Genomic DNA, 12,021 nt, shown 5'->3' on the forward strand with positions numbered 1-12,021 from the left:
TAAGGCAGCACCCCCAGTCAGAATCTGTAGTATAAGGGAGCACACACACCCCACAGGCAGATTCTGTAGTATAAGGCATCACCCTCCCACAGGCAGACCCTATAGTATAAGGCAGCACCCCCCCACAGGCAGACTATGTAGTATAAGGCAGCACCCCCCCACAGGCAGACTCTGTGGTATAAGGCAGCACCCTCCACAGGCAGACTCTCTAGTATAAGGCAGCACATGCCCCCGCAGGCAGACTCTGTAGTATAAGGCAGCACACGCCCCCACAAGCAGACTCTGTAGTATAAGGCAGCACACACCCCCACAGGCAGACTTTGTAGTATAAGGCAGCACACACCCCCACAGGCAGACTCTGTAGTATAAGGCAGCCCCCATAAAGAAAAACAATAAATAAATACTCACCTCTCTTCTTCCTGGTTCCTGCGCTGCTCCCGCTCAACTCTGGACCGCGAGCGCTGGGCAGTGTCGGTGACATCAGCAGACGCTGACGGGGATGATGGGAGATGGAGCGTAGCGCTCCTTCCCTCATCAATGCAGTCAGCTGTATTGGCTAAATGCCGGTACAGCTGACCCTGCGATGACAGGCGGGTGGCCACTGCTGGCACTGGCCCCCCTGCTTGCTCAGGGGCCCCAAAGCGGCAGAGCAGGGAGATCGATTCTCCCTGCTCTGCCGCAGAATGTAACTGTATCGGTGCGCTGTGCACGCCAATACAGTTACAGTAGCGTAGCTCCGGGTGGGCCCCCTCTGAGCACCGGGTCCGGGGCGATAACCCCCTCTGCCCCCGGTAGCTAAGCTACTGGGCTGCAGAGTACAAGTGTCCTATCTCCATCTACTAATGCGAGCGGTCACAGTAGGGAGAGGGGTTATTACAATACAGAGAGAATGGTGAATGTGAACACAATGCAGGTGGGTGACAGGAGACAGCGCCGGGACCCTTTATATCACTGCCCGATACTGTAGGAACAGCAGAAACATCTTCCCTATTGTGCAGATGGAAGAGAATTATGTAATTTCACCTTCAAAGGGTTTTGGTATGCTGTTACCTTACTTGTCCAGGATTAGAAAAACATTGCACCTTCTAAAAATAGTGCCACCCCTATTCACAGGCTGCGTGTGGTATTGCAGATGAGCCCAGCTAACTTCAATAGAGCTAAACTGTCATTCCACACACAACCTGCAGACAGGTGTGGCGCTGTTATAAAAAGAACTGTGTGCAGCGCAGGAGCCACCTAGTGGCTAGAACATAATGAAGCAATGAAACAAGGTTCTTACTTTCTCTATATTTTATATTTCATGTTCTGTCCTCCTTTACTGTCAGCACAAGCCATTTACTGCAGCGTTACATGATCCCTGAGGTCGTATGTTCATAACTGATCATCGGGTACTCTGATCCCTGCCCAAAACCATCATTGCTGACATGGGTGGCTGATTACACTGAGCAGTACCTTCTCCCCAATTACAAGCACAGAACTTCTCTTGTGCTGCCTCTATCTTCTGGAACTCTTTACCTTCTCCATTACTTAGCCCAAACTTGAATGTCTGATCCTTCGAACCCGCCATATTTATGTCTACCGATGGCCGCTGCTGGAAGATTAATCATTGATCACTGGCCGTAGTATGCCTGCTGAGACAGGGCTATAGTACAAAAGTCATCTTAGTCTCTGCTGACAGATCATGATGGACAGGCTGTGATGGGACCTCATAAGACAGTCCTTAAAGGGGCTATCCCACGCCTTCGCTCACTTCCACATGGGAGGTGAATGGTACCAATGGCGTGCCAATCCCGAGACGTGTAGGCGGTCATCGGATATTGGGCAAGTGTCCAGTTCATTACACATCTGCTGATCATCTCGATAGGAGTGTGGGGTCATCGGCACCGCTCACCACATAGGTGCATGATATCCCCTTTAAATGTTTAAGACAAACATGGCAGCTTTCCATTGGCCCTGCTGCTGAGCTTCAACTCTTTTGAAGAGATGGCAGAGTTGCAATACCACATATGACCTGAATAAAGGCGTGGCACTGTTTAAGGCACAAAGAAGCAATGACATAAAACTACATTTATTAATGAAACCTTTCTTGCTCTAGTTCAGGCACTGACCCTGCTGCTGCTGAACACCCAAGTCCAGATGTTTGGACTTGTAGTTCTTTCCTATACAGTAAGCCAATAATCCATTCAGACATTTTACTATTAGACACCCTTCCTTGTGTGGCCTCTGCATTCAGGGACAGTAGACGGCGGCGGGTGGTGTTATATTCTCAGTAACTGGTGTGTGGAGGGAGATAACGCTGAGCTGATGACGTGGTTTGGCTTGTGGACATCTCCTCTCCTGTGGTGACTCCATTCCGAAAACTCCGCAAAGTTACCCTCTGCTGCTTGGTAAGACCCTTCTTACATATTCTATTCCTCCAGTTCTTGGTAAGACCTGCTTCTGAGAAAAAAGACTGCCATTATAGCTTCTATGGTGCTTGCCACCCATCTTTCTAAGACTCCTGAAAGGAAGATCTGCCCTACTGTAGGTGATGAGAGATTGGAGGATGGCTCTCTGCATGTCTGGATAGATTTACCCTTCAGGACTCTGGGAAAGTAGACCAGTGCCCCAGTGCGAGTTCTAATGGTGGCCATATTGGCTGCAACTCAACTTTTGCTATAAATAATAATAATAATAATAAAAAAATATATATATATATTTTTTTTTTTCTAGGAAATATATATTATATATACAGTATATTATATAATTTATTTTATAATTATTATTATTTTTTTAACTGTTCCAATCCTCTCCACCCTTCTGTATTCGGTAGGTGATGCCCACTGACACTGTGGATGACATACCCCGTTCTGGTCTCCCTCCGCTTCTGCAGAGATAATAAGGCGGCCGGTGACGTCAGCACCAGTATATAATCTCCTGTGAAGTTTTGCGGCGTCACAGTCTTTGAACCACAGAACCAACCTGAACGTTCCTCCTCGGAGTCCAGGATGCGTGAAATCGTCCATCTGCAGATCGGTCAGTGCGGGAATCAAATAGGAGCAAAGGTGAGTGAAGTCCCATGCCCAGCACCAGTGATGGGGACAGAGGCGGTCTCATCTGTACATTATACCATTATTACAGGGATGGGGGCTTTCCTGGTGACTGCTTTCTCATTATATGTAGTGGACACGGATGTAGCAGAACTAAACTTGTTATGGGACTGTGTTTGTCACCGAGTAAACTCTTGCAGTTAGGATAAGCCTGTCGGTTTAAGAACACGATATCAAACTCTGCTCTGCTACATTTGGCATCTGGATCTCCATTATGCTGGCTCTTGGCTTCGCATATTCTGTAACTGCTCAGTAAAGTGTGTATGGGGTCTATAGGTCAGGAAATGCTCCCTTGAATCTCCATATCTTTTTTTTTTAACCCCCGAAATGATCATTGGTGGGCTACCCAAAGAGGAGCAGTACCCCCTACATTCACATCAATGCCTCTCACCTAGACACCCACTATCTGTACTGATACGGGAGCCTTAGTTTTTGCTCTCATACACATAAGAGTTGTCATATCTCACAATTTGGCAGGAAAGGCTGAAGATTGAAAATGTATAGGGGTCCGACCCTCCTCTGGCTCTCCAGCCCCCACAGATAACAGCTGGGCAAAAAAAAGAATTAGGTTTGGGCTTCAGATTCTTTTCTTCTTCTGGGAGATCATCCAAGATGTCTGGTTGCAGCTTACTCCGCTCTCCCCCATTGAAAAATCGTCCGACAGCTAACCAAGATGATAAATGCCTGGGCATCATCTGTGGGGGGAGTTGGGTGACCCTTATACACATTGGATCACTGTCAAGTCCTGCTAAAAAAAAGGGGTCTTAAAGAGTAACCGTTGCTTTAATTTTCATTTCATAAATCAATAGTGCACGTGAAACTGAGCTACTCTGTAATGTAATTTATCAGAGAAATTTGCTTCTTTCTCTCCATGGTTTGATGGTAAAATCCATATTCAGTGAAGACAGATTTGTCCCATTACTGAAATAGGAGATGGCAGTTGGTGCTTATGATATTCTATGAAGGAAAGAAGAGGAGCTGGAGGCAAACACACACATTCTGCTGCAAGTTCTCCTGAAACAAGTCACAGTTCTCCATAGAACTTTACGAGCACCAACCGTCATCTCCTATCTCAGTAATAGGAATGTCTGTCCTCACTGAAGACACATCTTACTCATGAATTGAGAACTTTGAGACTGAATGATTAGTCCAGGAGGAGAAAGAAGCCAATTTCTCTGCTAAGATATATTCCAAATTAGCTTATTTTCATGTGTAATATTGATTTATGAAATAAGGAGTAATCGTCTTAACGTTTAAGTATATTAGTCTTTACTATGAAGAGAGATGGATTTATACACAGCTGTATAGGAACGTTTGCTCCCCTGACAGTATAAGAGAAAAACAACACCTTTAGTCATGTCACAACACCTGTTTAAAGGGTTCAGACGCCTGTATCAGACCATTCAAGTCCGCAGATTGCACAAGTGATTGGAGACTTTCAGTCCCCATTACCTTTTGTATGTATCTGTTACATCTCACAAGTTTACAGGAAGTTTTAGGTTTCATTCAGCTGTGAGTGTTGTATATCGGTACGACAGCCGACTGCAGAAGGATGAAAACATGCGGTAAATCCTCATTGTTCAGTGAACACAGGTGGATTTACCTGCATGATTAGAACACAGTGAAAATATGCTGCGTCTAAAGCGCTGCTACATCCGGATCGTGGGAACGTAGCCTAAATTGTAACTACAGACATGAGAGGTTTCTTTGCACATCCTGACTATTCAATTGGAACCTGCAGACAATCTGTGTGCATCCAGACTAGTTGGTCCCTCTGCCTTCTGGAGAAACTAGAATATGTATATTATTATAGATACAGTGGGTACGGAAAGTATTCAGACCCTTTAAATTCTTCACTCTTTGTTTTATTGCATCCATTTGGTAAATTCAAAAAAGTTCATTTATTTCACATTAATGTACACTCTGCACCCCATCTTGACTGAAAAAAACAGAAATGTAGAATTGTTTACAAATTTAATGAAAAAGAAAAACTGAAATATCACATGGTCATAAGTATTCAGACCCTTTGCTCAGACACTCATATATAAGTCACATGTTGTCCATTTCCATGTGATCCTCCTTGAGATGGTTCTACTCCTTCATTGGAGTCCAGCCGTGTTTAATTAAACTGATAGGACTTGATTTGGAAAGGCGCACACCTGTCTATATAAGACCTCACTGCTCACAGTGCATGTCAGACCAAATGAGAATCATGAGATCAAAGGAACTGGCCAAGGAGCTCAGAGACAGACTTGTGGCAAGGCACAGGGACCACCAGAAGTCTTCCTAGACTTGGCCGTCCAGCCAAACTGAGCAGTCATAGGAGAAGAGCCTTGGTGAGAGAGGTAAAGAAGAACCCCAACATCACTGTGGCTGAGCTCCAGAGATGCAGTAGGGAGATGGGAGAAAGTTCCACAAAGTCAGCTATCACTGCAGCCCTCCACCATTTGGGCCTTTACGGCAGAGTGGCCCGACGGAAGCCTCTCCTCAGTGCAATACATATGAAAGCCTGCATAGAGTTTGCTTAAAAAAAACACTTGAAGGACTCCTAGACTATGAGAGATAAGATTCTCTGGTCTGATGAGACGAAGATAGACCTTTTTGGTGATATTTCTAAGCGGTATGTGTGGAGAAAACCAGGCACTGCTCATCACCTGCCCAATACAATCCCAAGAGTGAAACATGGTGGTGGCAGCATCATGCTATGGGGGTGTTTTTCAGCTGCAGAGACAGGACGACTGGTTGTCATTAAAGGAAACATGAATGCAGCCGAGTACAAACATATTATGGATGAAAACCTCTTCCAGAGTGCTCTGGACCTCAGACTCGGCCGAAGGTTCACCTTCCAACAAGACAATGACCCTAAGCACACAGCTAAAATAACAAAGGAGTGGCTTCAGAACAACTCTGTGACCATTTTTGACTGGCCCAGCCAGAGCCCTGACTTAAACCCAATTGAGCATCTCTGGAGAGACCTGAAAATGGCTGTCCACCAACGTTCACTATCCAACCTGACGGAACTGGAGAGGATCTGCAAGGAAGAAAGGCAGAGGATCTGAAAAACTTGGTACATCATTCCCAAGAAGACTCATGGCTGTACTAGTTCAAAAGGGTGCAATACTCAATACTGAGCAAAGTATTTCTGGGTTTTTTTTCAGTCAAGATGGGGTGCAGAGTGTACATTAATGAGAAAAAAATTTAAACTTTTTTGAATTTACCAAATGGCTGCAAAGAACAAAAGAGTGACAAATTTAAAGGGGTAGGAATACTTTCCGTACCCACTACATATCATGTTTTAACCTTGATTATGAGATGTGATACAGTTTTGTGGCAGCCACTTTTCGTCAATGAAGTAAAGTGCTAATTCAACAACGCTGTAAATGCTTTTTTTTTGGATAGGAAAGTGTCGCCACCGGTCATCCTCAGAATACTGTGAGGCAGTAGTGTGGCTGTAGGTGGTAGGTCCACACTCTGTAGGAATAGCATGTCGGAGATGTGGAGACACTGTGTGATGTATGGAATCCTGCACTGTTGGGAGCTTGAAGCTATTCTATGTCAGGAAAGTGCAAACCAGGGAATGAAGGGGCCTGGCAGGGCTGGTAGCCGAGGGTGTGCCCCACGCTATGGGGGAGACTGATAAGAGGACATGGGCAGGTCTGCCGAATGGAGATGAAGATAGCAGTCTTCCACTACTGCAATGTTCTTCTTTCCTGAGCTGTCAGAAAACCGCAGCCTCTTCCTTTTGGATGGGAAGAAGTTAGAATGAGGTCTCTAAAAATACTGAGCTGCAAATGCTCCACGCACCCATCTTAAAAGGGCTACCCGGTAGACAAAGACAAGGTTCGAGCCATCAACCTAAAACAGTGTCACTCCGTCCCACCCTATAGACATCAGAGGAGCGGACTACAGATGAACCCTGCGCTGTCTCCTTGCTTATTTGCATGGCCTTGGCTCATATGAGCCATTACTTTATTAGGAGTCTAAGGGTACTGTCACACTCTGCAACTTTCCAACGATCACGACCAGCGATACGACCTGGCCGTGATCATTGGAAAGTCGTTGTGTGGTCGCTGGAGAGCTGTCACACAGACCGCTCTCCAGCGACCAACGATGCCGAAGGCCCCAGGTAACCAGGGTAAACATCGGGTTACTAAGCGCAGGGCCGCGCTTAGTAACCCGATGTTTACCCTGGTTACCAGCGTAAAAGTAAAAAAAAAACAAACGTACATACTCACATTCCGGTGTCCTTCAGGTCCCTTGCCGTCCGCTTCCCGCTCTGACTGAGTGCCGCCATAAAGTGAAAGCAGAGCACAGCGGTGACGTCACCGCTGTGCTCTGTACTGCCTTATGGCCGGGAGTCAGTCAGAGCGGGAAGCAGACGGCAAAGGACCTGAAGGACACCGGAATGTGAGTATGTACGTTTTTCTTTTTTTTACTTTTACGCTGGTAACCAGGGTAAACATCGGGTTACTAAGCGCGGCCCTGCGCTTAGTAACCCGATGTTTACCCTGGTTACAAGCGAACACATCGCTGGATCGCTGTCACACACAACGATCCAGCGATGACAGCGGGAGATCCAGCGACGAAAGAAAGTTCCAAACGATCTGCTACGACGTACGATTCTCAGCAGGGTCCCTGATCGCTGCTGCGTGTCAGACACAGCGATATCGTATGGATATCGCTGGAACGTCACGGATCGTACCGTCGTAGCGACCAAAGTGCCAATGTGTGACAGTACCCTTACAGTAGGACATAACTTTATCTACATTGTGACAATGACGCTGTACAGGAGGGTTTCTGGGTGTTGATGAAGTGTGTGCTCGCTCTTACACCGAGGAGATCCTTGGTGACCTCTATGTTTCTCTGTAGTTCTGGGAAGTGATTAGTGATGAACATGGAATCGATAATGGAGGCAGGTACAAAGGCGACTCCGACCTGCAGCTGGAGAGGATCAACGTCTACTTCAACGAGGCACATTGTAAGTATCTCTTCTTGAAGTACTCAGCCTTTCTCTCATTGCCAGGGATTATTTCCAATATTGTGCTCTGCCTTTCCTCCATAGCCCAGAAGTACGTTCCTAGAGCCGTGCTTGTGGATCTGGAGCCCGGCACCATGGACAGTCTACGCTCCAGCATTATTGGACCTCTGTTCCGTCCTGACAGTTTCATCCACGGTAATGAAGATATATACACGACACCTTATTGTATGTTTCATACTTTTAAGGTTCAACCAGCTTTGCTTAGTGTAATCTTTTTGGTGATACTTTTAAGGTTGAAAGAAGACACAAACCGAGATTAACCTACACCCTAACATGTCAATCCAGGAGAAGGCAAAAACCCCATGAGTCAGATGCCAATTGCTCTATATTATCCACATTAGGGGAAAAATTCCTTCCCGACTCCACATATGGCAATCAGGCTAGTTCTTTGGATCAACTACAGAATCTAGTACCCATAACATATAATATTATATTTATCAAGAAGGGTATCCCGGCCCTACCTGAATAAGTGAAGGATGGAAGTAGAAAATAATACAAGAATGTAGACCGGATACATTTACTTAGGGTCAACATGTGGAGGTCTGAGCTGAACGCGGTAACATCTTGCAAACTTTGTCCTATATAGTCCTTTGGACTATATAGACCAGGAGTGCACACCTTACAGCTAGTGAAGAGAGGACGTGTTCGGATAAGGTGTTACCTGGCCATGCTCGTGTGCAAATTGAGTGACTTTGACGTGCTCAAATAATGTTTGAGTCCCCGCGCCTGCATGTCTCGTGGCTGTTTGACAATTGCAACACATGTAGAGATTCCCTGTTTGTTAGGCAATCCCTGAATGTGTTGCGGCTGTCGAATAGCCACAGGGACTCGAGCTTATTATTCGAACACACCGAAATCACTGTGTCATACATCGCCCATGGTATAACAACGCATATTTCCAAAGTTCTCCATTAAATAGGTATCCCTGCCTCATACATCTATGTGATAGCTGCAGGATCTCCATAGATTGGGGTCTGCTAGACCAATGCGATGCACTTTAGAGAGATGATGTAAAAATATTACAATGTGTCCATCTCTCTCCATTGTCATTATTGGGAGTGTGTCCATAAGGCAGGGCTCACAGATCTGGCTTTCACGGTCTGATGAAGTCCAGACTAGTCGCGGGTCTCCTAACCTGAACTCAGCAGCCTCATAAGTATATAGGAAGCTGAGACATTTGGGCTCGGACGTAGCTATGGTCTAGACCAGTGTTTCCCAAACTCCAGTCCTCAAGGCCCTGAACAGAGCAGGTTTTCCAGACCTCCTTAGCATTGCACGGGTGAGAGAAACCTGTGGCAATTTCTGATGCATGGATAATACTTCAATCACCTGTGCAATATTAAGGAAAACATGATCTGTTGGGACCCTAAGGACTGGAGTTTGGGAATCATTGGTATAGACCAATGTTGTTCAGCCCAAACTTGAGGCCTCCAACAGATCATATTTTCAGGATTTCCTTAGTATTGCACAGTTTCTGATGTCTTGATAATACTTCCATCACCTATGCAATACTGAGGAAATCCTGAAAATACGATCTGTTGGGAGGACTGGAGTTTGGGAAACACTGGTCTAGATTATGATGACAATGGTCCTTGAACTTTTAGTATATAGAGTTGATAAACATCCATGTTTTTTATGTAACAGGTAACTCTGGAGCTGGCAACAACTGGGCAAAAGGCCACTACACCGAGGGAGCCGAGCTGATTGAATCTGTGATGGATATAGCGAGAAAAGAGAGCGAAAGCTGCGATTGTCTTCAAGGATTTCAGTTGGTGCACTCTCTTGGAGGAGGAACCGGATCTGGAATGGGCACACTCCTTATTAACAAGGTTCGTGAAGAGTACCCAGACAGGATTATGAACACCTTCAGCATTATGCCCTCCCCCAAGGTGTCCGATACAGTGGTGGAGCCTTACAATGCCATCTTGTCCATCCACCAACTGATTGAGAACACAGATGAAACCTTCTGCATTGACAACGAAGCCTTGTACGATATCTGCTTCCGCACGCTGAAGATGTCCAATCCAACATATGGTGACCTTAACCATCTGGTGTCCATGACAATGAGTGGAGTGACTACTTCTCTGCGATTCCCTGGTCAGCTTAATGCTGATCTCAGAAAGTTAGCAGTCAACATGGTGCCTTTCCCTCGTCTGCATTTCTTCATGACTGGTTTTGCTCCTCTAACATCCCGCAGAAGCCAACAATATAAAGCTCTGACCGTGCCTGAGCTAACCCAACAGATGTTTGACTCTAGGACCATGATGACTGCCTGTGACCCACACCATGGTCGCTATCTAACAGTGGCCGGAATCTTCCGTGGTCTAATGTCCACCAAAGAAGTGGATGAACAGATGTTGGCCGTGCAATCCAAGAACAGTGCCTACTTTGTGGAGTGGATTCCCAACAACGTCAAGGTTGCAGTGTGCGACATCCCACCCCGTGGTCTCAAGTTGGCTTCTACCTTCATTGGCAACAACACAGCCATCCAGGAAATCTTCAGACGGATTGCTGAACAGTTTTCAGCCATGTACCGAAGGAAAGCGTTCCTCCACTGGTACACGGGGGAAGGCATGGATGAGATGGAGTTTACCGAGGCAGAGTGTAACACTCATGACTTGATTGCAGAATACCAACAGTACCAGGAGGCCACAGCCGAGATGGAGGACTATTTTGAAGACGAGGTTGAAGAAACAGAAGTAGTGCAAATGACAAAGACAGCACAAAAGGTTTACATGTAGAAGACCTTTAAGATTTGGTGATGAGCTCTCAGTACCACTTGTACTGCATTAACTTGGGGCTCATTTAGATGGCCATAATGCAGCTGCAAGTCCTGGCATAATCACAGGACTATTGAAGGATTAACAGTATTACAGATCCCAATGATGTTCTTAGTACAGGACATATAGCTTGCAACCATATGACAGAGACCTACATCTAAGGCCACGTTCAGACAGCCTTGCTTTTCCCCTTGTATGTATAAAAAAAAAAAAAAAAAAAAAAAGACCGATTTTTCATCTGTGTGCAGGAACAAATTTTTATCGGGGTTTTATCTTTTTTCGTTTTCTTTACCCCCAGACACATGACCAGTCCCGTAGATTAGAATAAGTACATGCTTTGTGAAAATCATGGATGTTTGAATGAAGCCTATAGGTTTTGTGGAAATTGGACTTTACAAGGTCTAGAACATAACTTATTACTCACCCTGTATATTACTTTCTGTATATAGATAAGATCTGGGACAGGTATTTTGTAGGAAAAAAGTGATCACTCTTCTTAAGCCACGTTCACCTTTGTATTTTAACCAGACCAGAGCTTTTTTCAGTTTTGCGTTTTTGCTTTCCTCATTCCCAGAGCAATAACTTTTTTATTTTTCCGTCAAAATGGCCATGTGAGGGCTTATTTTTTGCGGGACGAGTTGCACTTTTGAACGACACCATTGGTTTTACCATGATGTGTACTAGAAAACGGGAAAAAAATTCCAAGTGCGGTGAAATTGCAAAAAAAGTGCAATCCCCACACTTGTTTTTTGTTTGGCTTTTTTTTTTCTAGGTTCACAAAATGCTAAAACTGATCTGCCAACATGATTCTTCAGGTCATTATGAGTTCATAGACACCAAACATGTCTAGGTTCTTTATCTAAGTGGTAAAAAAAAAAAAAAATCAAAACTTTGCAAAAAAAAATAAAAATGTTTTTTTCTGAGAACCATAGCGTCTCCATTTTTCGTGATCTCAGGTCGGGTGAGGGCTTATTTTTTTTTTTTAGTGCTGAGCTGACATTTTTAACGATACCATTTTGGTGCAGATACGTTCTTTTGATTGCCCGTTATTGCATTTTAATGCAATGTCGCAGCGACCAAAAAAAGTAATTCTGGTGCTTAAGTTTTTTCTCGC

General features: G+C 45.0%; 1 protein-coding gene across 2 annotated transcripts; it reads left to right on the forward strand.

The window, feature by feature from the left end:
- Positions 1-2,846: 2,846 nt before the first annotated feature.
- TUBB1 (tubulin beta 1 class VI) lies at positions 2,847-11,108 on the forward strand. Of its 2 annotated transcripts, XM_077252816.1 has the most exons (4): positions 2,850-3,044; positions 7,959-8,067; positions 8,152-8,262; positions 9,772-11,108. In XM_077252816.1, the coding sequence occupies exons 1-4, from the start codon at positions 2,988-2,990 to the stop codon at positions 10,866-10,868; spliced, it is 1,374 nt and encodes a 457-aa protein (XP_077108931.1). In that variant the 5' UTR covers positions 2,850-2,987; the 3' UTR covers positions 10,869-11,108. The 2 variants fall into 2 exon arrangements, with proteins under 2 accessions (XP_077108930.1, XP_077108931.1); XM_077252815.1 differs by having other exon boundaries at positions 2,847-3,044; positions 7,959-8,262; positions 9,772-11,017.
- The last annotated feature ends 913 nt before the right edge of the window (positions 11,109-12,021 follow it).

The sequence above is a fragment of the Ranitomeya variabilis genome, chromosome 4, assembly GCF_051348905.1.
Source record: "Ranitomeya variabilis isolate aRanVar5 chromosome 4, aRanVar5.hap1, whole genome shotgun sequence".
Taxonomy (NCBI): Eukaryota; Metazoa; Chordata; class Amphibia; order Anura; family Dendrobatidae; genus Ranitomeya; species Ranitomeya variabilis.

Coding starts and splice junctions, on each gene's coding strand:
- TUBB1 (XM_077252815.1), top strand. CDS start 2,988: ATGCGTGAAATCGTCCATCTGCAGATCGGTCAGTGCGGGAATCAAATA. Junction 3,045..7,958: donor GGAATCAAATAGGAGCAAAG/GTGAGTGAAGTC, acceptor GTTTCTCTGTAG/TTCTGGGAAGTGATTAGTGA. Junction 8,263..9,771: donor TCCTGACAGTTTCATCCACG/GTAATGAAGATA, acceptor TTTATGTAACAG/GTAACTCTGGAGCTGGCAAC.